Raw genomic sequence first — 23236 nt, forward strand, 5'->3', positions numbered from 1 at the left:
CCCGTGGGCCAAAACTGGCCTGTCAGCATCAGTATCTGGGCCCTAGCAAACCTGATCTGAAATAATTCAAAATTTCATAGAGAACATAGAGCTTTTTTATTCTGAAACGTTATCAACTTATTCAAATAGATTATGTTGCTAGAATTAACAGTTAACCTAAACTAAATGTTTGGTTTGAAAAGCAGCCAGGTTTGGGGAGTAAATATCCGTAAAATAACTACTTGCATATGTTAGGCTCAAAGAAGTAGAAGAAGCAGTAATTCTTAAAACTGAAAAGAAAGCACAATAAGTATTAACAGTACGAGTGTGTACAGTATCTCATGCACAACACAACAACCACATTATTGTTAGCTTAAGGCAGCAAACGTGACGTTTAAAGGCACTTGTTTTGGCCCAAATACTACATTTCTTCCTAATAAATTGGCCGTCGACCACATTTATTTGCCGACCCCTGGTCTACACCCTCCCCTCCCTCGCACACATTGTTGATGGATATTTATGTTTTCACAGCCAAGTTATTTTCACCTTGTAGTCTCCTCTCGTCCCATGACGATTCTCCCCTGCTGTGGCGTTTTCATTCTCAGTCTTCTACTGTTGCCGAAAGGCAACATTTTTTAATCGAAAATAGCGACAGGAATTAAAAGGGGGGGGGGGTTGGGCTTCAGCCAAGGTTACCTCACACTCTCTCCATCTCAGAGATGTTGATGCTAGATATTTAATGTATAGAATGTTTTCGCAGCCCATTATTGTCACCTTGTTATCGCCTGTCGTCATGTGATAAGTCTCAGCTGCTAATGCTCTGTGTTCTAAGGGTTGACGTATTTCCAAATTGTGCAAATTCAATGCGATTTTAAACATTTTTAGTTAAAATAAATTATAATTTCATCAGATTATTTATGGTTTGTGCGGAAAAAAGGACATAAGACACATCATATTGCACATTCTTATAGCATACACTAGTTTTAACATAGTAGTGGAAAAGAGCAGCCTAAATGTTTTTCGAAGCGAACTTTGGACATTGATTTATCTCCAAAATTTCGCAAATTCAATGCGCTTTTAAACATTTTTCGTTAAAATAAATTATAATTTTGGCAGATTGCTGATAGGTTGTGCTGAAAAAAAAAGATATAAGACACATTATATTGCACATTCTTATAGCATAATATACATTTTAACATAGTAGTGGAAAAAAAGCAGCCTAAATGCTCTGTGTTCCAAGGGTTAAATTGGGATTACATTAGTTTTTCGTATTCCTATGTGTTGCGAAGTCAAAGTTATGATCAATTTTACATCACATATTTGAAAAACAACAAACGAGAGTAGCGATAATTGTGCAAAAGTCACAAAATAGACCGTTTTTGTTTTGTTTTTGCTCATTAAAACGAGTCAAGCGCACTTTGAACATTGACGTTTCCAAATTTCTCAAATTCAATGCGATTTTAATCATTTTTAGTTAAAATAAATGACAATTTCATCAGATTGCTTATCGGTTGTGGTGAAAAAAATGATATAAGACACATTATATTGCATATTCTTACATATATAACATAGTAGTGGAAAAAAAGCAGCCTAAATGCTCCATGTTCTAAGGGTTAAATTGGGATTGCAGTGTCTGTATTCGTGTATTTTTGCAGCTCTTATTGGATTTTCTTCTACACACAACATTTAAGTTGCAGATGCAGGTTTTCTCTGTGCGTGCCAACCAGCGGAGAAGAATCTATGGGGTGCAGACAGACTACAGCCAGCTTTACAGACTCCAGTCATCACCCTTAAAACAGAAACATCACTCAGCCTACATAAATTACAGTGTACACACATACAGAGAGACAGACAGATACCATCACTGGATGCCAGAGGAGGCATGTTGAAGTCAGGGCAACCGCTGACAAAACTTAAAGCATGAAATTCCATCTCGTTGAGCTGCTTCGCCACAAATAAGCACAAATAAACACAACTTTTTGAAAGACACTTCTCTGTGACTCACGCTTGGGGAACGAGCCTGTCAGTTACGGACGGTAACGTAAGCAGATGTGATTCACACACACACACACACACACCGCACATCACAACAATCTATCCAGCGAGAAGAATGGACGTTACACAAACACAAGGCTCAGATTGTGGAAGAATGTTAATTTAACTGTTAGTATTCAAGACGGCGGAGTATACATTCAGAATTTGTTTTTCCGACGCCAGTGTGTTTTTGCCGTTTCTCATACAAATTCCTGCTTTATAACACATAACATCAGGTGCCAACGACGGTACCTGTGCTGGAAGCGCCATCCATCACGATGTGGCTGCGTGGAACCGTGCAAAACAACCCCCACCATCTGTTTGATATCAATCAACAGCCCCCATCAACACAACACTCATCATCATTATCAGACAGCGGAGGTTCTGAAAAGAGCTCTTCAAACACTTTCTGGAGTTTGTTTCCATGCAAACTTAGTTCCCCGTGGACCAGGAGTGTACCACACACACACACACATGCACACACACACAGAGCAGAAACCACAACCTGATGAACCGTGGGTAACAAAGAAAATGGTAAGAAACATGTAGGGGGTACTGGACGTGCTCTCAAAGCCCCTATATATATAATATAACTATTATCTGACATGTTATAGCTGTATGTACGACACCTAAATGTTCCAAGACCAACTTTACTTCAGATGCCACCTTTGTCATTACTTTTGACAACGCCGTGATATTTTTCAGACTCTAGGGTTCCTCAAAACCTACTGAACCAATTTCCATTACGTTTCCTAGAAGGTGGGACATGAGAATTATCATAATATTATGACTTTAGTCGGTTTTGAAGGAACCTAAATATCACTCACAGTATCGCCTCAGCTAGCTTGGAACCTATTTTATTTGGAACCTTATTTTCCCTCAAGAAATTTCACACTACTTCTTCATTGATACTTCATTAAATGTAAAACAAAGGGAACAAGTTGGAGTTCTTCTTTCCAGGTTATTATTATGCAGTTATTGTAATGGTTTCGGCCCATTTTTGACACCCTTGTTCTAGTGGATCCACCGTTTTTGCCATTAACAACATAACATGTAACATTTCTACATTACAATGACATGGTTAATGTAATATATTTTGTTGCAGTGCACTTAACATGAGCCAAAAGGTTCCCAACACTCTTTAAATCCATAGACATCTGTATTTCTATTACAGGTTTATGGCACCACTGCATTTTGGTCGCCTTACTAGGATTTTTTGTCTTTTGTTTTTATGAAGAGAATCATTGTTAATCTGAATCATCCAGGCCTGCATTGGTCCAGCTCTGTGTCAAATCCGATTTTTCTATAAATCTACGCTGACCCTCAGACTCTTGACTGCCCTCTGAAGGAGTTCTGCATGTGGCCTGCAACACATTAGCTCTGCCCATAAATGTGTTTGACAGATTTTTCTAAAGGGATCAAAGCCACAGGGGAAGGGAGATGTGGTGTGTGTGTGTTCATTTCAGCAGTGGATGGTGAGGTTTATGTGCACGTATGAAGTCAAACATATGTATCTGGAAATGTTCCGGGGGATTAAGAAATTGTAATCAATGAAGGAATCCATCAACTCCTCTGTGGATATACTTGTTTGACACTGCAGGTCACTGTGGTTAATTTTGTTTCTAAAAATGCCTCAGGAGTGACTTCCAAAACTGTGGTCGGTCATAACTTTACCTGAAAGGTCATGAGATGACTAATGGGGGGGGAAAAGTTAGACAAATAGATGTTTTCTAGACAAAATAAATCCCCCTTTTTTGGATGTCCTGTTTAAAGATTGTGTAACAAAAGCTCACTTCCTTTATAGCAATTATTAAACCAAAAATGACGAAACCATTACCTTCACAGTCGGAGGACAAAACCGGCTCTGATGTGTCACACAGCAGCGGCGGCGGGGGGGAACAGGTGGGTCTGGTGGGTGGGAAATTATCTTTTATTGTTGTTTGTGCTCCGTGCAGTCACTAAAAGTTGATTCCGAGGCGTCTTAAATCAGCTGTTCGGTTTTGTTGAATTTCCTCCCCCCCCCCCCGTGACAGGAACGCTGTTCATCACTGTGTGCGTTCCAGCCGATGACGTTGATGTTGTCCATGATCGAGTTCTTTCCACGAGTACAATCATGGGGTTTGAAACATAAACAAGGCGAGGTAACAGGCCAGAATGTTTCGGAAACTCTGTCTCATTGCATCACACTCTATAGTTTTGCTGTTTGTTTGCCTTGAATGGCAACCAACCACGTTTTTTGTCTTTTTTTTTTTTTTTACACTCAGCTGTGTACAGGATGTTGCCCTGACTTTACGAAGTCGCAATCTTTTGAGACCAAGTCGCAATCTTTCGAGAAATAAAGTTGCAATATTATGAGAATAAAGTCGCAATCTTTCGAGAATAAAGTCGTAATCTTTCGAGAAAAATGTTGGAAGCTTTTGAGAATAAAGTTGTAATATTATGCTAATAAAGTCATAATCTTTCGAGAAAAAAATCGTAATCTTTCGAGACTAAAGTCGTAATCTTTTGAGATTAAGTTGCAATCTTTCGAGAAATAAAGTCGTAATATTATGAGAATAAAGTCTTAATCTTTTGAGAATAAAGTCGTAATCTTTCGAAAATAAGGTCACAATCTTTCGAGAAATAAAGTGGTAATATTATGAGAATAAAGTCGCAATCTTTTCAGGAAAAAGTCGCAATCTTTCTAAAATAAAGTCGTAATCTTTCGAGAATAAAATCGTAATATTATGTGAATAAAGTCGTAATCTTTTGAGAATAAATTTCCAAAGCGAACTGAGGCGATACTATGTGTGACGTCACCAGACTGCCGGCCACTGATTGGTCAGATTGAGGCCACAGGAAGAGACGTCTGACACAAGAATGAAGCTGAACAATGCCGAACTGTAGATCAGTTAAAAAGACTTAGCGATCCTAAAAATGTGGGTTAATCTCCAACAACTACGGGAGAAATGTCTAAAATCTCAAAATAATTAACAGAGGAGTCTGGTGTAATATATCTGGCCGTATGCTTGCCGCCCCCGCACCAGAACGTGACTAAAACTAAAACACTAGCCTGAGTCGACAGGTGCTCTCTGTGGTCATGTTTGTGTGCGGTAAATCCACATTAAACCGTTACGTAACTCGAAAAAGCCCCTGCAGAGTTTTTTTACAGATGACTTAACATCTTTGGACTGTGGTGGTCCATAAAAAAAGTTTTTTTAATTGCTCACAAATGCTAACTGACAAATGAGCTTCACTGGACACGTGTTTCCAGCCGGGGGATTTCACTTCAAAGTCTGTTCCAGTTATCCCGTTTGTCTGTGACGCCAAGTGAGTCCAGTGAGCAACAAAACTAACTGGTCCAAGTTTCTGTTCAAGACACAACACTCGTCTTCTTTAACGCAGACGATCTCTCTTTTTTTGGGGGGAGGTGAGTCACATTCCGCACAGAGGCTTCCAAACATATCTATTGTGCCGAAAGGCAGGGCAGCAGCATTCGATCGCTAGTTAAATTTTTACTGCACACATTGAACACAGGTGCACAAAATGGTGCCAGAATGCGTTTTTTTATTTTTACGAGTTCAACAAAAGACGCGCACACGCCAAAAAAACAACCATCCATAACTCAGGAATGCGATTGTGCACCAACATGCAAAGGAGGCACACGTATGCATCGGTGCTATTTCGTTTTCAGTGCTCTCGCTGCACTGGGTGTGATTTGCTCCCTGACAAAAAAATCTGCAGGTATTTTATTTGCACGTTACTATCCGTCAGATTAACGATAAAACATGTGTTCTGAGGGAACGTCTCCGAAGTCTTCCGAAACTTCCCCATGACTATGATGTGTCAAGGATGGAGGGTGTAAATAGTGCGGAGTGTGATGCCAAGAAGAAGAAAAAAAAAGGGTCTCAACACATGGGAGCAGTGAATCCAGCTGCTCCCAATTCTCCCCTCGCAGGTTTCCTCGCTTACAAACCACATGCTAATATGTTTTTATCTCGTCAGCGTTGCCGCGCGCCCTCGCTTTACAGTTAGCGCGGCGTCCGTCTGCGAGTGCGACATCTGCAGAGGAAACCAGAGACACTTTCCCCAAGCTGATGAAGACGAAAGACTCGGAGACGGTTGGAGAACGTCCAAAACTTCAAAACTTTGTGCCCTTTTTACCCCTAAACGGATGACAGTGATGAATCACTCCGAGCCGACACGAGTGCCTTGTAAGTTAATCTGGAGCCGAGGAGAAACAAAGTGAAAAAAGGGGGAAGATGTCGTTCTTCAAAGACAAAATAGTTAGGTCATATGGCAACGATATATAACACAAATAATGATGGTGTGCTTGTTGTACCAACACTGTTTCAGGCGACACAATGTTGTTCCACTCTAGTGTGGATGGGGTTGAACGATTCATTGTTTTCACACTGGCATTTTATCGAATTCATCTTAAACTCTTTAACCTTTAACGAGAGGACGGTAGTTTTTGATGGGGTTATCATTCCACTACTATGAGTCCTGAAGAATGACATGACTGCATTTGTCCATTTCACCTATTTATGGCAACATAAGAGATGAGATTTTCAAGGAAAATGTCCCTCATTTAGTAGGGGAACCATTACTATTTATTTGCCAGGCCTGTGAAACAAGTATATTCACCATTATCCAGGTGCTTACTATAAAGGGTAGCATAAAAGCCCTTTATTACTAATCATTAAGCACATATTAACACCTTATTCTACCTCTACTATGACATAAATTAAGATCTTTCCTACGTAAGGTGTTAATATGTGCTTAATATTTACTAATAAAGGGCTAGTATGTGACTTATATGCATGATAGTAATTACCTCGTTAATGGTGAATATGTGTTACTGTGTACTTTAGAACTGTAGATTTAGGTGCACATTTTAGGTTTGTATTGTTGTATACGTTCTTTATATCTTAGGTTTTTGAGCTTAAGTCAATTTCCTTGTATGTGCAAATGTACTTGGCAATCAATACTGATTCTAAAGCTGGAAAACAACTGATCAATCAGTCATATAACACGATCTTGTTAAATTAGTGCTAAGATTAACGTTTAAGAGGCCAAAAAAAGTATAATTTGTGAGGCCACCATGCCCTTGGCTTTTCACCTTTGGCCACCCAAGTCCAAAGTGTTAATCCCTAAGTCAAGGTCAACATTTAAGTCAAATTAAAATTGATTTTTTTTTGAGGAAAAATGGTCTATAGCCATTAAAATCAATACGATTAATCCTTGAAATGTACCAAGGTCTCAACTTTTGAGTGTTGAACTATGAAATTTCATCACACAATTAAAGGTACATCATGACTCATTCATTCATTGTCTACAGTTGTATCCTCCAAACAGGGGTTGCAGGGAGCTGGAGACAATTATGTTGACATAGGGAGAAAGGTGGGGTCCACCCTCTCATATTCACACTTACGGTCAATTTCAGATGCCAATCATCAACCTCTGCATGTTTTTAGACTGTGGGAAGAAGCTGGAGAACCCAGAGAAACATCTAAACTCCACACAGAAAAAAGGTCCATGGTCCAAAAGACCACAAACCCAGTGGTGCCCACTACGCCGCCATGTTGGCCCTCAAAGTCAACATTTAGACCAAATATGAGGTCATTCTATCAAAACATTGAGATATTGTTTTCACAAGAACTGGAGAAAACTGACCGACAAACAACCTGAAAACACAATGCCTCGCCCGCTGAATAAAACAAAACTGTGAGACCACTTTCCCACTGCAGTGTTCAGTACTGTACATGTATATGGAGACATTCTCTCCCCTCTCCCCTTGACAGGACCCTCAAAACCACAAAACACATCCTGAATTAATGTGGTTTGAGTTGGGAAACATGCAAAGATTTTCCAGTGTGCAACTGTGGGAAGACCCCACACAAACACACACACACACACACAGCAGAACTACAATTTACGCAACAAAAGTCCACAAATGACATGATGAAGTGAACAACCCCACACTGAAATCTCACTCCTGCTCAGAAAAAAGACGTCAACGAGCTTGGGGTTTTGTTGTGGAAACTACAAAACTGTACGCGAGACTGAGGTTTGTACCGCTCTGAAAAGAAAACCGTACATAAAGTTCAAGTAGAGTTTGTGGAAAAAGTGAATCATTTACTACAAGAGTTTAGTATTTCTGTGAGGTTATGGTTAAAGTTGGTTTGGTGATGCTACCACACAGCCAAAAATATGAACATTTGAGCCGAATACTGAATATTTAAATGTCTGACAACACAAATATAAGCAGGTAAAATGTACCCTCCTGTTATAGTGGTGAAAATTAAAGTGGAATTAAAGCAGGACCCATTCACATGCTAACTAAAAACCTTTGTCTCTCTCTAGTGGTTTGAGTCCTATGCTGCACACTGAATAGTGTTCTGGATAGATGCTATACAGTGGACAAACTCGTCACCCTACATCGTCTTTATAATCTAAATGACCAAACTTGACACGTAGAAACGATCATTTCAACTAACAGACATCCCAAGGATGTCCTTGTGGACTGGATATTCTTGTAAGGAATTAAAACAAAGCATAAATCATGTGAATATTTAACTTTAACAGAAATATACCCATCTCTGCAGCACATATGACTCTTTATGTATGACAATTCAGTATAACATGGTTTCTCTCATGGTTCTGGCAAAATAAATAAATCATTAAATACATCCTAGTATTGATCACTTGACTGCATGTCTCAGTATAACAAAGTAATTCACTGTATGACCACTAGATGGAAGCATCATTTCAAGGATGTGGTGCTGTCATTTTTCTATTTATTTATTTCATTATAGTGCATGTGCATATCTGTACATAATATATCTCAGGTTTTTTTTAATAAACATACATTCTACACTTAGTGCTATTGTCTGTAAAGATAATAAACTATATATTTTAATATGTTTTAATGCCACATCTATTAAAATACTTCAGGTACAGAAATAATACATGATCATATTTAGCAGCAATACTGTGAATGAGGCACGTTATGTTGACCAAATACAAATATAAGTTACCTTTTTATCACCAGTGACACCAGCATATAAAGTGTTCTCCTTCAGCTTACTCAAGCACCGTGAAACTGATTTGCATCACCATCAGTTGAGTAGATCAGAATATGAATACAGTTTTCATGCATGCTCACACTAACGCATGCATCTAAGCCAAGGCCATAATGTAACCACACATGACGCCCAGATTTCTGTCTGTTGCTTTGTCGTACGTTGTACAGAAAAGGTTGTGTGTGCATTTTGTTTGGCTTAGAACCAGAGTTCAAATTCAGAGGCAGGTGTGTGTTCTCCGTTTGTCAGGTGTAGGTAGTGTGTGGTGTGTGTCGAGCGCCCGGTTGTGCTCAGTAAGGCTCCATCTTGATCCGTTTGTACAAGCAGCAGGTGAACACCATCCCACAGATCTGAAAACAGGAAGTGTGAGGTCAGGAGAGCGGCTCAGTCACCGGGAGGGATCTATGGTTGATGGTGATGAAGAGGGGGAGGAGGGGAAGGAGAGGGCGGTAGGTGGGGTTAAAGGTGATGGGAGTTAGAGGCTGCTGGAAAGTATGTAGCTGGTTACTATGGGGATGTCAGGAGTCAAGCAGCCGCCATGTGTGCGTGCAGGCTTTGTGCGAGCAGATGCAAAAACAACAAAGCACTTCAAAAAGACGCTTGCTCTCCATTTTAAATATTCATCTCGAAACCAACACGAACGCAGAGTAATCTGTGGACAAAAATGGAAACTTCTCGACATTATCACGACTGAAATCTGATTTCAAGCTGCATCATTTGATTAATTCTGAATTCTAAGTTTATTAAAAGAAAAAAAATATGATTTAACACTTGTGTGATTTCCAACACAAGGCTCTATTCAATAAAACTATAGGAGGTGGTCATGAATGCATCAGTAAGACACAATCCAGATATAGACTATATTATTTATGTATGTATTTAGATGTTTTTAAAAATAGTATTTTTCCCACAAATCTTCATATTTCTACTACCTTTATCAACAGAAGCAGGTAGAGCTGCAACTAACGATTATTTTCCGAATGGATTAATCTGTCGATTATTTTCTCGATTCTTCGCGTAATCGCTGGTCCATAAAATGTCAGAAAACGTTAAAAAATGTCAATCAGTGTTTGTCTAACCTGGAAATGATTTCTTTGTGACATGGAGCAAAGAAATCTGAAAATATAACGATCAGAAATCTTGTTTTAGTCATGAAAGAAAGCTTCAAAAGCGATTAATCGAGTAGTTGTTTCAGCTCTAGTAGCAGCTGCTACTTTCTATTCATGCATCTACTGGTTTTAAAGATGTTTATCATGGATTATAAAGTGAGACAAAGCTACATTTTTCAGTCAAATTCAATCTACATAAATGTCAGACTGACTGAGTGACATGTGATACGTGCACAGATTTCAGAAATATGACCCGAGGGTTACTGTTTCAAGAAATGTGTGAATCAATTTTGGCTTAAGGAGGGAAAAAAAGATTTAAAAGCTTTACTAAGGCGACACAGCAAGTATGGTCTGAGCCCTCCAATTTATAAAAGCACTGCACTCTCCGAAACAAAACTGTACACAAAAAAAAGGCCCAGAAATAAAAAGGAAGAACAGCAGGAAGTGATATTGACTACAGCCAGAGCAGTGGGTCTGGTCTGCCGGGGTTTGATGGATAAACAGTCAAGTGCCCAGATTCAATCTGCGAGAGGCTAAAAGCCCGCTTTGACAAAGAGTCGCCGAAGCGTATCGACTCATCTCAAAACTCGTCACAGGCAATTCTCTCCTTCATAATCAAAGATTATGTAGAAGCGCAGAGGAAGATGATCGATTTTTTGGGCTCACAGAGGGAGGAAAGGGAGTTTTTTGTGAGGAGACGGTCACAAACTGACACCGAGGAGCAGTTAGTGATGATATTAGACAAATAATGGCCAACGAAAAGCCAGCTGGATCAGGTGGTGCGCTTTAAAACTCACAATTCCAAGTTACCGTCCATTTGAATCACTCTTCAGGAGTCTTGGGTGTGCGTAAAAATAGCTTTTACATTTAAGAGTAACCATAGAAACGGCTAATTTACCAACATGATAATTTACTGGGTGATATTCATACAGAAAAGTGTGGTGAATTTTTCTCCTTCGATGAGCTTTAGTGAAGTATAATTACATCTATATATGTTGGCTTTTACTGTGTCAGTTATTTTATATACAAATTATCACAGCATGCAGAGCGACAACCTGCGATGCACAGCCAAAGCCAGGCACCTTCATGCTTCACTCACACACACACACACGCGCAGCAGAAAATAGGCTCATTTACGTCAAGAGTGACAAAACAAAAACATGCAGGGCAAGGTATCAAATTTCCACCGTAGCCCTCCAACCTTGTCTCTCTCTCTCTCTCCAGCTGATTAAACCGACACAGACGCTCGAGCTAGAGCTAAATCACAATGTAGAGAAGTCGTCCTCCTCTTCTTTATAGAGCAGATAAATAAAGCAGGCTGTCATGGCTGCCCCAGCAAGCTGGTGACACACACACACACAGTATACAACGCACCAGATATTGATTAATGTGACACAAAAGGGCAAAAAAATCAAAAAGGTGGAGTCTGGTTTAAAAGGTAGGGTGGGAGATCCAGATGCTCAGAAGACAAGGCTAGAGCTAAAATCCAACGTGAGAGTTATGGCAACGTTATGGTAGAAAAAGTGCAGATAACAAGTGTCGGTACCAAACGAAGTACCTAAAGTTACTGATAATGCGCAATCATTGCTTGTGAATCTGTGTTTGTTGCATGTTCCTGTGCTCTGGAGGCGGAGCTTCGGAGGGAACGGTCTGATGAAAGTGGGTTTGGACTTTTTTGAATTAAAAATATAGCCTGCTCCAACTGTTTTTTTTCCTCGAGGATCTCCAACCCTACCTTTAAAATGAATTTCATATCTACATCGTTTTCAGCGAGTCTACGATTTACTAGACAGACAGAAAGAGTCGATCAAGAGAAGACATACAGGAAAACCTTGATTGGGGAAAAAAGATGTGTGAAGTTATGCAAAATATACTCCATAGTCACTTGTGTAAAGACAACGTATTCAGCATCTCATTTATACGTTTAGCAAACATCCTTCAGACAATTTGGGGGGAAAAAACATTATCTTAAGTATCACAGATCACTCTTTAGTTGTATGCTGAATATTGAGGATTACTGTTGCTAGAATTATTATTATTATGCTGATATTACCCTTCAAACGGTGGGATGAAGGGAAGAGCGCATTTCAAAGTTGTTGACCAGGGACAGTGAATTATCTCTATGGGTATGACTGAAAGCCATTTTTTTCTATGTTTGATTGAAAAGGGGCAGTTTTTCAAATCACAAAAAGGCAGAGTTTCATTATTGTGTTAATCCACATACACGGAGGGAGCTAGTGTTTTTGTTATTTTTGTCCACTCAGGTTGGAGTGACATGAATTTAATTCAGAGGGTTTGTGTGCGGCTCAACAAAGTGCTTTTCCTTCACTGTGCATGTATTCTGCAAGAGGATTAGCGAGGCAGTATAATTAAAATAAACATCTGTATGTGTGTGTGTGTGGTCTCTCCACTAACATTCTATTTCACTCACCTGCAGACAGGCTACTCCGATTCCCACAGCACCGATGACCAACAGGTGGTCTGCCAGAAACTGCTCCAGCTTGGTGATGCATCCTCCCTGCACAGGCAGTCACAGGACAAAAAGGTGGACATTATGTCTTCTCTGTAGCACATTTTCAGAGAACTTTTAAAAAAAATTTCTTTTGATGGTTTAAGCACAAAAACAGCAGATTATAAGGCAAAAAAACTGTAATATATAAAACATGATAAACTAATGTATCTGATTTGAGTGCTTTTAATGCAATCCAACTTTGTTGTCTGCTTCATTTGTGTCTTTAAAAACTGTTGAATGAATCATTTATTATAAGTAGTATTATAACACAGACATCCCACAATGCTTTCCTTCAATTCTGAGGGTATATCTTCATGATGCAGACACTGTACTTCAGATAGTAGAAATGACTGAAGGAGTAAGCATTCAAAAGTGTTTTTTTTGTATTCTTTGCTTTTCTTCCTCCATTTTAGACCAAGAACTCTAAAACCAGCGGCCCGGGTGATTTTAAGTCCTTGGTTGTGTCGTCTTATCTCAGCAAGCCAGACCCACAGGCCATTTATCAGCCAACAGTGAAGTATGTAACACACTCACCTCCACCTTGTAGATGTTGGACGGGTGAGCTCTCAGGCCACACATCGGCGTGATGGTCTTACAGCAGCTGTCGGGCACGATCCTGTTGTCGGCCAGGTTTGACGAAATGTACACGCTCACCATCCAGTCTTTGGAGTTGTTGCTGCCGCAGCACTTGAACTGTGGTCACAGAGATCAAATCAAGCAAAGGATTTGGTTTTATTTCACGTCAAACTGTAAGAAATACAAATTATTTGGCTGTTAAAATGAGTAACTCTTGAAAAAGAAAGAGAGTAAATGCATTGGCAGAGACTTAGCACAGCTATAGTAATTTCTGGAACAATGCTTAGAGCAAACCCCCAAAGGATAAAGATGAGCTATGATGAGATATTCATCCTTCTACTTAAATTATGGCAAATAACTTTAGAGAAAACACACGCCATACGTCTTGTTGTAGTCTGTCGACGGCTAACGTGACCGCCTCCTTCCCCGGCTGTGCGTAGTTCTCCGTCATGGTTTGGTTGAGATGCTGCTTCAGTTCCTCGCTCAGCTGGAAATGAGGAACGGAGACGGACAGTGAGGAACAGTGCAGTTACAGGAGAGGGGGAGGAGGAGGAGGACAGGAAAATGTATTTTGGAACCACAGACTGACAAATAAAACGCATGAAATAACAAACAGTAGAGAAACGCAGACATGTGTAGGAGCAAGGACGAGCAGGTGTGATGGTGTGAAAATGTTAGGCCTGACAAAAACAGTAGGAGGATTGGGCAAAGCAGCCAGGTAACAACTCCTACACCAACACTGAGTGTGGAGACTAAAAAAAACAGCATTTACACCCAAGTAAATGTGGAAAACCTAAAAAGAAGTGCCTTAAAACCAAAAGTTAACCATAAAAAGGTTTGTCAGATGTTGAACAACTACTTCCAAAATGTCCTCACTTCCCTGACTTCATAACTCAAACATGTAACAGTGAGAAAGGATGAAAGCCTCTTATCTTTCAAGTGATTCCGGCCTGTGCTGAACCGCTACACTTCCCCACAGATAACACGGTGCTCATCGCATTTGTAAGATAACAAAAGATCATAAGATTTGTGTTGGATAAACTCCAGACACTGAACACAAAATGTGACGACCCACAGGAACAAAAGGAAAACCAAGAGAAGGAAAACCGCGGGAAGGGAAACAACGAGATCCACTGCAGACTGTGTCCAGGGTTCATCAACACCCAGGTCCTAAGAGATTTAAACAAAAGGCCTGGAGGGAACCTCTTCACATACTGTAAGGTTAACATGACAAAAGAACTAGACAATAAAACTCCATGGAAATCCCAAAGGAGTCATGCAAGCCAAGAAAAACAAGTACCCACACACAAACTTGACTAAAAATCTGTTCCTGGTGGGTTTCAGCTTTTTAGCTTTGTGACAAAATATACACTGTTAAATAAACGCTGTTACATCTGCGTTCTGTTTCTATTTAATAATAATATTATTAGATCATGATAAAAAACTTTATTCTTGTAATATTACGCCTTTTTTGTAACATTAAGACTTCATTCTTGTAGTAGCAAGACTTTATTCTTGTAATAACAAGACATTGTTCTCGTAATATTAAGACTTTATTCTTGTAATATTATATGTAAGATTACCAGTTTTCTCGTAATAAGACTTTTTCCTCGTAATATTGTGAGTTCATTCTTGTAACATTACAACTTTATTCTCAAAAGTTCAGTCAAAAAAAAACAAATAACCCTCCTAGTAAGTATGTAATCACTTACCTTCTGATAGTAAACATAAGCCAGGACTCCAGCCACTAGTTCAATCAAGAAGATAAACAGCAGGCAGAAGAAATACTGTGGAAGAAAGAAGAAAAAACAAAATAATCAAACAAATTAAGATACAAACTCCAACTCATCCAGACATTTGACTTTAGCCCGGCTGACGTCTGCATGTGCCAGCTCATCAGAGATAGTGGCTCACGCCCATGATGGCTCCATAAAAACTTCCATCAGCTGTCATTGTGCTGCATCTGTCACTTGTAACACAGATGGTGGAGCTGCTGCAGAGAAAAAAAGAAAAGAAGAGACGACCAGAAAGCAATATGACAGACTGTGAAATCAGATTTCTCTCAGGCGTCTTTAAAAGGCAGATTTCCACGCTTCCTGGGATGCATCATAATACACTTCAAAGCACTGCCGTCTTGGCAACAACAAATATTAACCATCAACCCGGTGCAAACGTTAATTTGTATTCCTCATGAAAACACGGATTATAAAAAAAAGGAACCAATTATAATATTAGTGTGATTAACTAAAATTAAAACCCAATACTGGAGCAGCTGATGAGCTTGTGCCGCCTCCTCCTCCTCCTCAATAATAAGCACCGTTGTGAATTGTGCATTAAAACACACTGCCTACAGATTTAGAGAGCTCCAACAGACTGAGCAAACCGGCAAATAAACTTCAGTGTTCACACACAGCCCACACACACACACACACCGTGTCACATAAAGCAAATAGATCTAATTAGAGCGACCCGTCTGTGGCAGCGCAACACAGTTTGAGAGCAAATACAGAAGTGACAGATGCTACTGTTGTACCTGCACTACTTACTATAGCACACACAGAGACACGATATCACCAATTTAATGTTAACATCTTAAACAAATGTTCCCTTCTGCTATGCTCTTATCACACTTCATTTGCGTCTCTTAGTTACAAGATTTGAACGCTCTGCGTCTCCTCTGCTGCCCACACACACACGCTAGAATCAATCACTCGTCACCCAAATCTAATCTCTAAATGGAACATCAATAAAAGTTGATATTCAACCAAAAATGTGCAGCAGAGATGAATTCCCGACACCTCCACGCTCCCTAAAAGCCCTCCCGTTCCCTCTCTCGCTCATATTGCTCCAATCCGTCAACATTTACTATAAATAGTCTTGCAGCAGTGGACGTTAACCTCCCGCCTGCTTCTCTCCCACTGGCCTCAAGTCTCTGTAAAATAAAAGGAGGACAGTATGAGGGGAACGCGTCAGCCATTCGTCAGCATCGCCACTGACTTCCCGATTCAATGTGATTCCGCTTCACAAATTCAATATTGATTTCGTTTAAGGGCGATTTTCACTTACGGTATAAAACCATATTCTTGGAGAACTGATCCAATTGTTTTTGAGGCTTTAGGTGGTGCCCATTTGTCCCCGTCTTGCGAAACTTACTGGGTTACGTAGAGCTAAAGGCATGAAGTGAAAGATCGATCTCATCATTTTTATGAAGCAATATACATCAGAAAATGAAATGAAGAGGATTCGGATCGGAAAATCAATTTTTCTGAAACATCAGTGTCCAATGATAGAACTGGAGCCAAGGAGAGCAAGAACATTGCACTCAGTGTAGACAGGAATATTTAAGACACCATTATCCAGTAGTAGCGTGGACCCTCAGCATTTTGTCGATGCTATAAAAGCCAATTTTGGTGTGCACTCATTTCTGAGCTGCTGTTAGTGTATGTGAATACTACAGAAATCATAAAGGAGCAGTTTTTCTCACCGTGGACAAACAGCTTCTCTGCTCCCGGACGACGGCGCAACATCCAAAGAATCCTGTCACCACCACCAGGCTGCCGGCCAGGATGAGGATATACGCAGACACGGCAAACGTGCTGGAGGCCAGCAGACTCAAGTAGTCGCTCTTCTCCACCAGGGTCCACACTCCGACACCCAAGACGGCAGCTCCACCCACCTGGAAGAAACATGAAGGATTGTGACGTTAGAAAGACCAGGATATACCACTTTATGAGCCAGGTAGTGACAAAAATGTTTATTATTTCAGTGATATTACATTATATTGTAACATTAATTGGGGTTTCACTTCACATTTCACAGGTTTTTTGGATGCGTTCCAATAAAGAGATTGAGAAATAATTTCAATCTGGTTGTAAATATATATAAAAATCTAAAAGGTGGCCTAAGACCTTTTGCACTTTTGACTTTTGAAAAGCAACAACATGAAAGTGTAAGGGAGTAAAAAGAAAAGGGCCAAAAAAGGAGGAAGAAACAGAAAGAAAAAATATAAGAGAATCAGTCAGGCATGAAGAACAACACCCACAGGAGCAGTGGGACTTTGGAGGTCAAGTCAGGCCACAAAGACCACTTCCTGGACAATAGTCCCAGAGAGAGAGAGGGAAAGACAGGGAGGAAATGCCTCAGAGTGTCTTTCCTCCTCATCTTCCCACCCTTTTCCGTCAAAAAAAGAAATCACAGCAACTCCTTTATTCACAGCAACACATGCCGAACCAAGGAGGCGTCACTTGGACACAAGTCGGGCCTGATAGGAGATGATGAAAAATGTATGTCTACACATCATCATCATCATGATGGTCTAACAAGGTTAAAATACATGGAAAATCCTCTGCGGTAATGTGGAAAAAATGTGGATGAGAGAAAGGTTTTCAAAAACAAACAAACAGAAGACAAAGTTCCAGTATGTGACCACCCGCAGCTTTATGATGCTGAAAATAAATAACCACTCCCACTCTCTTCTCTTTTCTTCCAGCAGAAATATGTTCTGCTTGCAGTAATCACCTCACGAATACAACTGCACAAAAATTGTGCTGTGACACATTACACACACACACAGAAGACATGGCACACGGTGCGATTCTACATTTCACAGGTGGTGAAAGAGCATCAACGTAAGCTTTTAAGATTTATTTTCCCCCGCACATGAATCTATATTTATTCTCTTCAAATGTACGACTTGCTTGAAATGACCCCAGGCACAGGCAGTATCATAAAAGTGGAGGTACCAGAGAGCAGGGTTTGATACACTGTTCTCCAAAAGCACCTGAATAATCTATGACTCACTTTGGGCCAAGTCTACAGCTCAGGCTTTTCAGACCAAGGTCTCCACTTCATCAGCTCTCTATTTCTAAACATGGCTCCTTCCCTCTAAAGGTGCCTCTCTAGGTACACATTTAGGATTAATCATTCAATAAGGTTGGATTAAAAACCTTATTTATGCCACACATAAGTCAAGACTTCAGCTTAGACGGAGATATTTCCTGAAACAATGCCGTGTTTACTGGGAACCTTTTTAAAACGGCAAAGAAAAAGATCGTCTTAAGGTTTCGTGGACCTAAGAGTGTTTGTTTTAACTACTACTTACCCAAAAGAGGAAGTTGAAAAGAAAGAGCATGTACTTGAGACACACGGTCAGCCAGTCCTCCTGGTCATCTTTATAAACCACTGTCATCTTTCCTTTCTGGAGTTCAGGTCTGGAAATAAATTGGCAATGCAAAGAAAGGGAGGATGATGTTTCACTTTAACACCAAAACGTCACAACGCTATCAAAAGCGACATCGACGCAGCAAAAGTATGCTTTTGTGAGTATTAGAAGTTCTGTACCAAGTGAAATAAAGGGGCAAAAATACCATCTTGAATATCATTCACATGTTTTTTTTCCTCACATTTTGTTCCAACTGCATCCACAATAATCACCTCCTCTTTATATCCACAAATCTTTAAATTATTCATGGCAGAGCACAGACCGTATACTTGCGAGTTATTAACCGAGCGCACACTTTCAGTTCTGTAAATAAAAGGCCATGGGGGTGAGAGGCACTCGCATCCATTACATCGATCTACACCGTGTCCTTCGGTGGATTATTGCAGGTACGGTGTTCATACTGTATGTCTATAACGGTAACAGAAGAATAAATACAATAGCCTATTAGGGAAATTATTCATTTGTATGGAACGTGCCATCTTTTGAGACAGTATCTCCACTGAAAAAGTAGCTCCAGCTTTCTTGTTCCTTTCCGTTGAGTCTGTAGATTATTTGATGTTGATTTTAAGAAAAAATGTGTTCACTTGCTTTGTGCTGAGCTGAAAGCAAAGATGAGATCTGGATAATATTCAGACCATGGCACATAAAACCAGGCTCCATGGCAACACACCGACACATAACTACAAGTAAGTGATATGCGGTGTCTTTTAGTTATTATTTGATAAAATCATCCATTACTGTCAGTGACAGGCAGATTACAGCCTATTTTAGGAATATATTGAAAAGAAGTTTAGATAAGAGTGACAGGTCTTTACTTTGACTTGTGATTAAACATTATGACAGTAATAGGGGGGCTGCAAATAATTATTATTTAAAATGGTCAAAACCTGAAATTATGTTCTCAGAGTTTTAATTATTCCTTGTTATTATTATTATATAATGTAATTATTATAGTATAGTATAATTATTATTATGATTATTAATATTATTATCATTATTATTATTATTATTATTATTAACGCAACAGACTGAAAAGGGCATTGCTATTTAAGCAGCAATAGATAATTTGGCAGATAAAGAAATTATCAATACATGGAGCACTTCAATGTTGAGCACATGTGTAGCCTACAGTTTGCATCTTAATCAGATTATAACGTCCTCAAATATTCTCATTGTAAACCAGATTAAGACAACAGTCTAAAAAAAAATAGGTCATACTAAACACACAATGTTCAAAGAATGTTCCCCTAAGGATCTCCTAAGTGTAGTTACAACCAAACCAAAAACTAACGTTTCAAGAATGTTCCCTCAGGGTTAGGTAGAAGCCTAATGTTCCCTAAACGTTCTCCTGTGGTTTCCCCGTGGTTTCTGGGAAAGTTCTGGGAACCAAATGTGCAGCCAAAAACTAACCTTAGGGGAACATTAGGAAAACTTTCATTGTCAAACACATGAGAACCAAAAGGTAACACTCCCAGAACGTTCTGGGAACCAAAAAGTGTTAGCTGGGTTAGCTTAGGTCTGGTTGATAGTGTCCATGGAAACAGAATCAATAAAGTTTTGATAACTAAATGTAAGGCCCCGCCCTAAACTCACCTGACCCACAGCTGCATTTGTCCTCAGCACTAATTAACGTACTTATGAGCCAAGTATAAGCAAAATTACTGTCATTTAACACAACAAACATCAAGTGTAACAACCTGTCATTGTAACTGCACACAAAAGTTATCATATAACGAGTTTTAAACGCTCCGTTTAGCCTATTTTGTGATTTCTTAACCGTCAAACTAACGATTAACTTTTCCCTGAAGAAGCCTCGCCCACTGTTGGGTTGCCAGGTCCTGATGCGTTCACTGGCAACGTGCCAGCTATCATGGTTTCCTCTATGGATAATTAAGACCTGCCTGTGAAATATTGGGACTATATTCGGCTAATGTAGTTGTCCTCCTGCTTCACGCTTAGCTCATAAACTACCGGAATCGCCGTCCATGTCGGTTAAAGACAAACTTTCTTGTCTCCCGTTTGTTTTAAACCTGGACGGCGTTTAGCCTCTCTAGCATCCCGACAACATAACATCCGTCCACCTGCGTCGTTGATGCGCAGCACCAAGTTAAACCGTAGTTTCTCGACAAAAGTGCCGCTTTTCTCGCATAAATACTCACCAGGCTAAGACGCAGTGGTCACATATAACGTTGTTTTGCAGATGTTTGTCCCGTAAAAGTGCGGACCTCACACCGCTGCGGCACAAACGTTTGGTCCGGTCCAGTCGAGCTTGTTGCTTCCAGAGTGTGTCCGCGAGCAGGTTTCTGCGGATGCTGCATTCAGGGAAGCTCGTTTTTTTTTTTTGAAAGTTGATTAGCAATATCAGCCTTTTACGTTCACATTTAATGTCATATAACAAAAAGACGTAAAACGAACACATCGCAATTGTTTGTTTAAGGGGAATTTACGTAAATTCGTGTCTGTACAAAGAGATACAACACTTGATTTATTTAACAGCTACATACTTTTTGAAAGGTGGGTTCAAACACTAAAAATAAAAACCTTTAAATTTAAAGTTGCATTATGTAACAAATCTAAAGGAACTGGCCATAAAATCCTCCTAATATGTCACAGAGACTCAGGAATAATGTTCATATAACAAACTGAACTCACCAACAACAACAGTACAGACAAAATATTTGCAATAAAAAAAATATTTTGCAGACTGCAAATCATGTTTATGTTTTGAAATCATGTTTCAGCATGTGGCGCCACCTACCGCTGTCTACCAATCATCGCAGTTAGTAGAGTCTCAGCTGCCGAGCAACCACAGGTTGCCAGTTACGTCAGAAAACTAAAACTAAAAGACCTTGGTATTTTGGATTTGAATATAGTAACCGTTTTTGGCCACATTCTTACATATGGCACCTTTAATTATAGGTCAAAATGTATACAAACACTGATTCATTTATTCAATAGTTTACGCCAGTTCTCTTATGTCTGACGGTCCCTGAACGCAGCGCCAGCGTGGACTTGAGAAAAGAATCACAATGGGGAGTGACAGAAAGGGAAATGGAGCTCAGCCCTGGTTACAATGTAACCACATACCCACTGAAGAATTTCACGCCCAAATGTACTTGAATAAACAGCTAAAAGAGGGAGAGAGAGGGAGGAAACGCAGAGTACAGTGGACATAGTTTCATACCCAAGGCGAGGCGAAGCTAATTGTTTGTTTTGGTTTGGTTTGTATTACTTTTGCAGCATTAAACAATGCACATTTTGCACAAGGTCCCATAGTTTTTAAGTCATTTGTCACAAAAGCACATCAATAACTGAAATCCCTGCAATCTTTCACTCCCATGCGTCACCATGCATCTTGCTCAAACAATGTGACATTGATTTGTTTTGTTTTGTTGTTGTTGTTTTCCCATGTGATATTTCTTCATCACAGCCAGACTTCGGCTTGGACCACCACAGAGTCTTCTTTCTTCTTCTCCACCTCAGTAACTCAATGAGCGACATTAGGAGTCAACGAAGGCTGCGGGGAGAGGAACTCCCTGGAGATCTTCATCATCACCTGCCTCAATGACAATCAGTCTGTACCCAAAAAAGATTACCGTTGCAGGGGGGCCGACGTTCGTCAAAGTTAGGTTTTCCCCAGACAAACTTCACATAACAGACAAAGGAAATCATCGACCTCTTACTGGGAATTTTGGAGTCTGTTTTGAATTTCCTCAATTATTTGCACCATCAGAAACCAACAACAAAACTAGAAGGCCCCAGTGTGCCAATCAAAAGCGATGATCAAGAACTTCACCAGAGGTTCTCCTCTTTGTTGTGTTATCGGCTCGGTCATCAATAGTCCGCCCACTTCTTTCACTCCCGTGAATCCTGCTCCTGCCTGGACACTTGGATGTGTTTTCTGACATAAATAATGACCTTGTCTGGACCAGAAAACCTCGTCCTAATGAGGCAGAACCTCATTTCTGAGGAGCTTATGGTTAAGATTTGAATATTGGTTAGGTTAAGATCAGGGTTAGACCCACAACAAACGGAGATGCAGTGACCTAAGAAGAATAGCCGTGCAAACCTGGGTGTGTGTGCAGGGTTCATGCATAAGAAGAATCCTTGAGAGCGAAGCGTGGGCAGATATTCTTCTTCTTCTTCTTCTCCTTCAGCACCACTGATGGAGCTTCTCCACAACTGTGATCAAAGCCCAGTGTCTTTCACTGTGTTTCCTTATTAATGGGACAGCAGCCCACATGTTCTTCTCCTCTTCACTGACACATTTGTGAAGTGACATTTTTTTTCTTTTTCAAAAGTAGGTTACAACTCTGTGATTTGATGTAATATGTAAATGAGTGAGTATAGATGTGGATATAAATACATACATTAATAAATACATATAAATTGAGTGGATGTGTCGGAAATATGGGATGCCATACGGTTGTTGTTGTTGTTATTCTGCCTCTGTTTAGTTAGTAGTAGGAAGGAAGGAAGGTAGGTAGGTACGTAGGTGGGTAGGAAGGAAGAAATGAGCTAGGTAGGTATAGGTAGGAAGGAAGGAGATAGGTAAGTAGGAAGGAAGGAGGTAGGAAGAAGACATGTAGGAAGGAAAAAGATAGATACGTGGGTAGGTAAGAAGGAAGGATGTAGGTAGGTAGGAAAGAAGGAAGGAAGGAAGGAAGGAAGGAAGGAAGGAAGGAGGGATGTAGGAAGGATGGAAGGAGGGAGGTAGGTAGGAAGGGAGGTAGGTAGGAAG

The 23236-nt window shown here is 40.0% G+C and overlaps 1 protein-coding gene across 1 annotated transcript; it reads right to left on the reverse strand.

Annotated features, from left to right (window-relative positions):
* Positions 1–9261: 9261 nt before the first annotated feature.
* tspan11 (tetraspanin 11) lies at positions 9262–20755 on the reverse strand. Its single transcript, XM_083906546.1, has 8 exons — positions 20655–20755; positions 18376–18484; positions 16759–16950; positions 14987–15061; positions 13657–13761; positions 13233–13391; positions 12618–12704; positions 9262–9427 (listed from the first exon to the last, which is right to left on the reverse strand). Exons 2-8 carry the CDS (start codon positions 18460–18462, stop codon positions 9368–9370), a joined length of 765 nt encoding a protein of 254 aa, XP_083762672.1. The 5' UTR covers positions 18463–18484; positions 20655–20755; the 3' UTR covers positions 9262–9367.
* Positions 20756–23236: the final 2481 nt, after the last annotated feature.

This window comes from Microchirus variegatus (assembly GCF_963457635.1).
Source record: "Microchirus variegatus genome assembly, chromosome: 20".
Lineage (NCBI taxonomy): Eukaryota > Metazoa > Chordata > Actinopteri > Pleuronectiformes > Soleidae > Microchirus > Microchirus variegatus.

Bases quoted from the DNA above. Each gene is read 5' to 3' on its own strand.
- tspan11 (XM_083906546.1), bottom strand. From the start codon at position 18,462: ATGACAGTGGTTTATAAAGATGACCAGGAGGACTGGCTGACCGTGTGT. The intron at 16,951-18,375 runs GTAAGTAGTAGT...TGTTTCTTCCAG, and splicing joins TTTTCAACTTCCTCTTTTGG to GTGGGTGGAGCTGCCGTCTT. The intron at 15,062-16,758 runs GTGAGAAAAACT...TTTCTTCCACAG, and splicing joins AGAGAAGCTGTTTGTCCACG to TATTTCTTCTGCCTGCTGTT.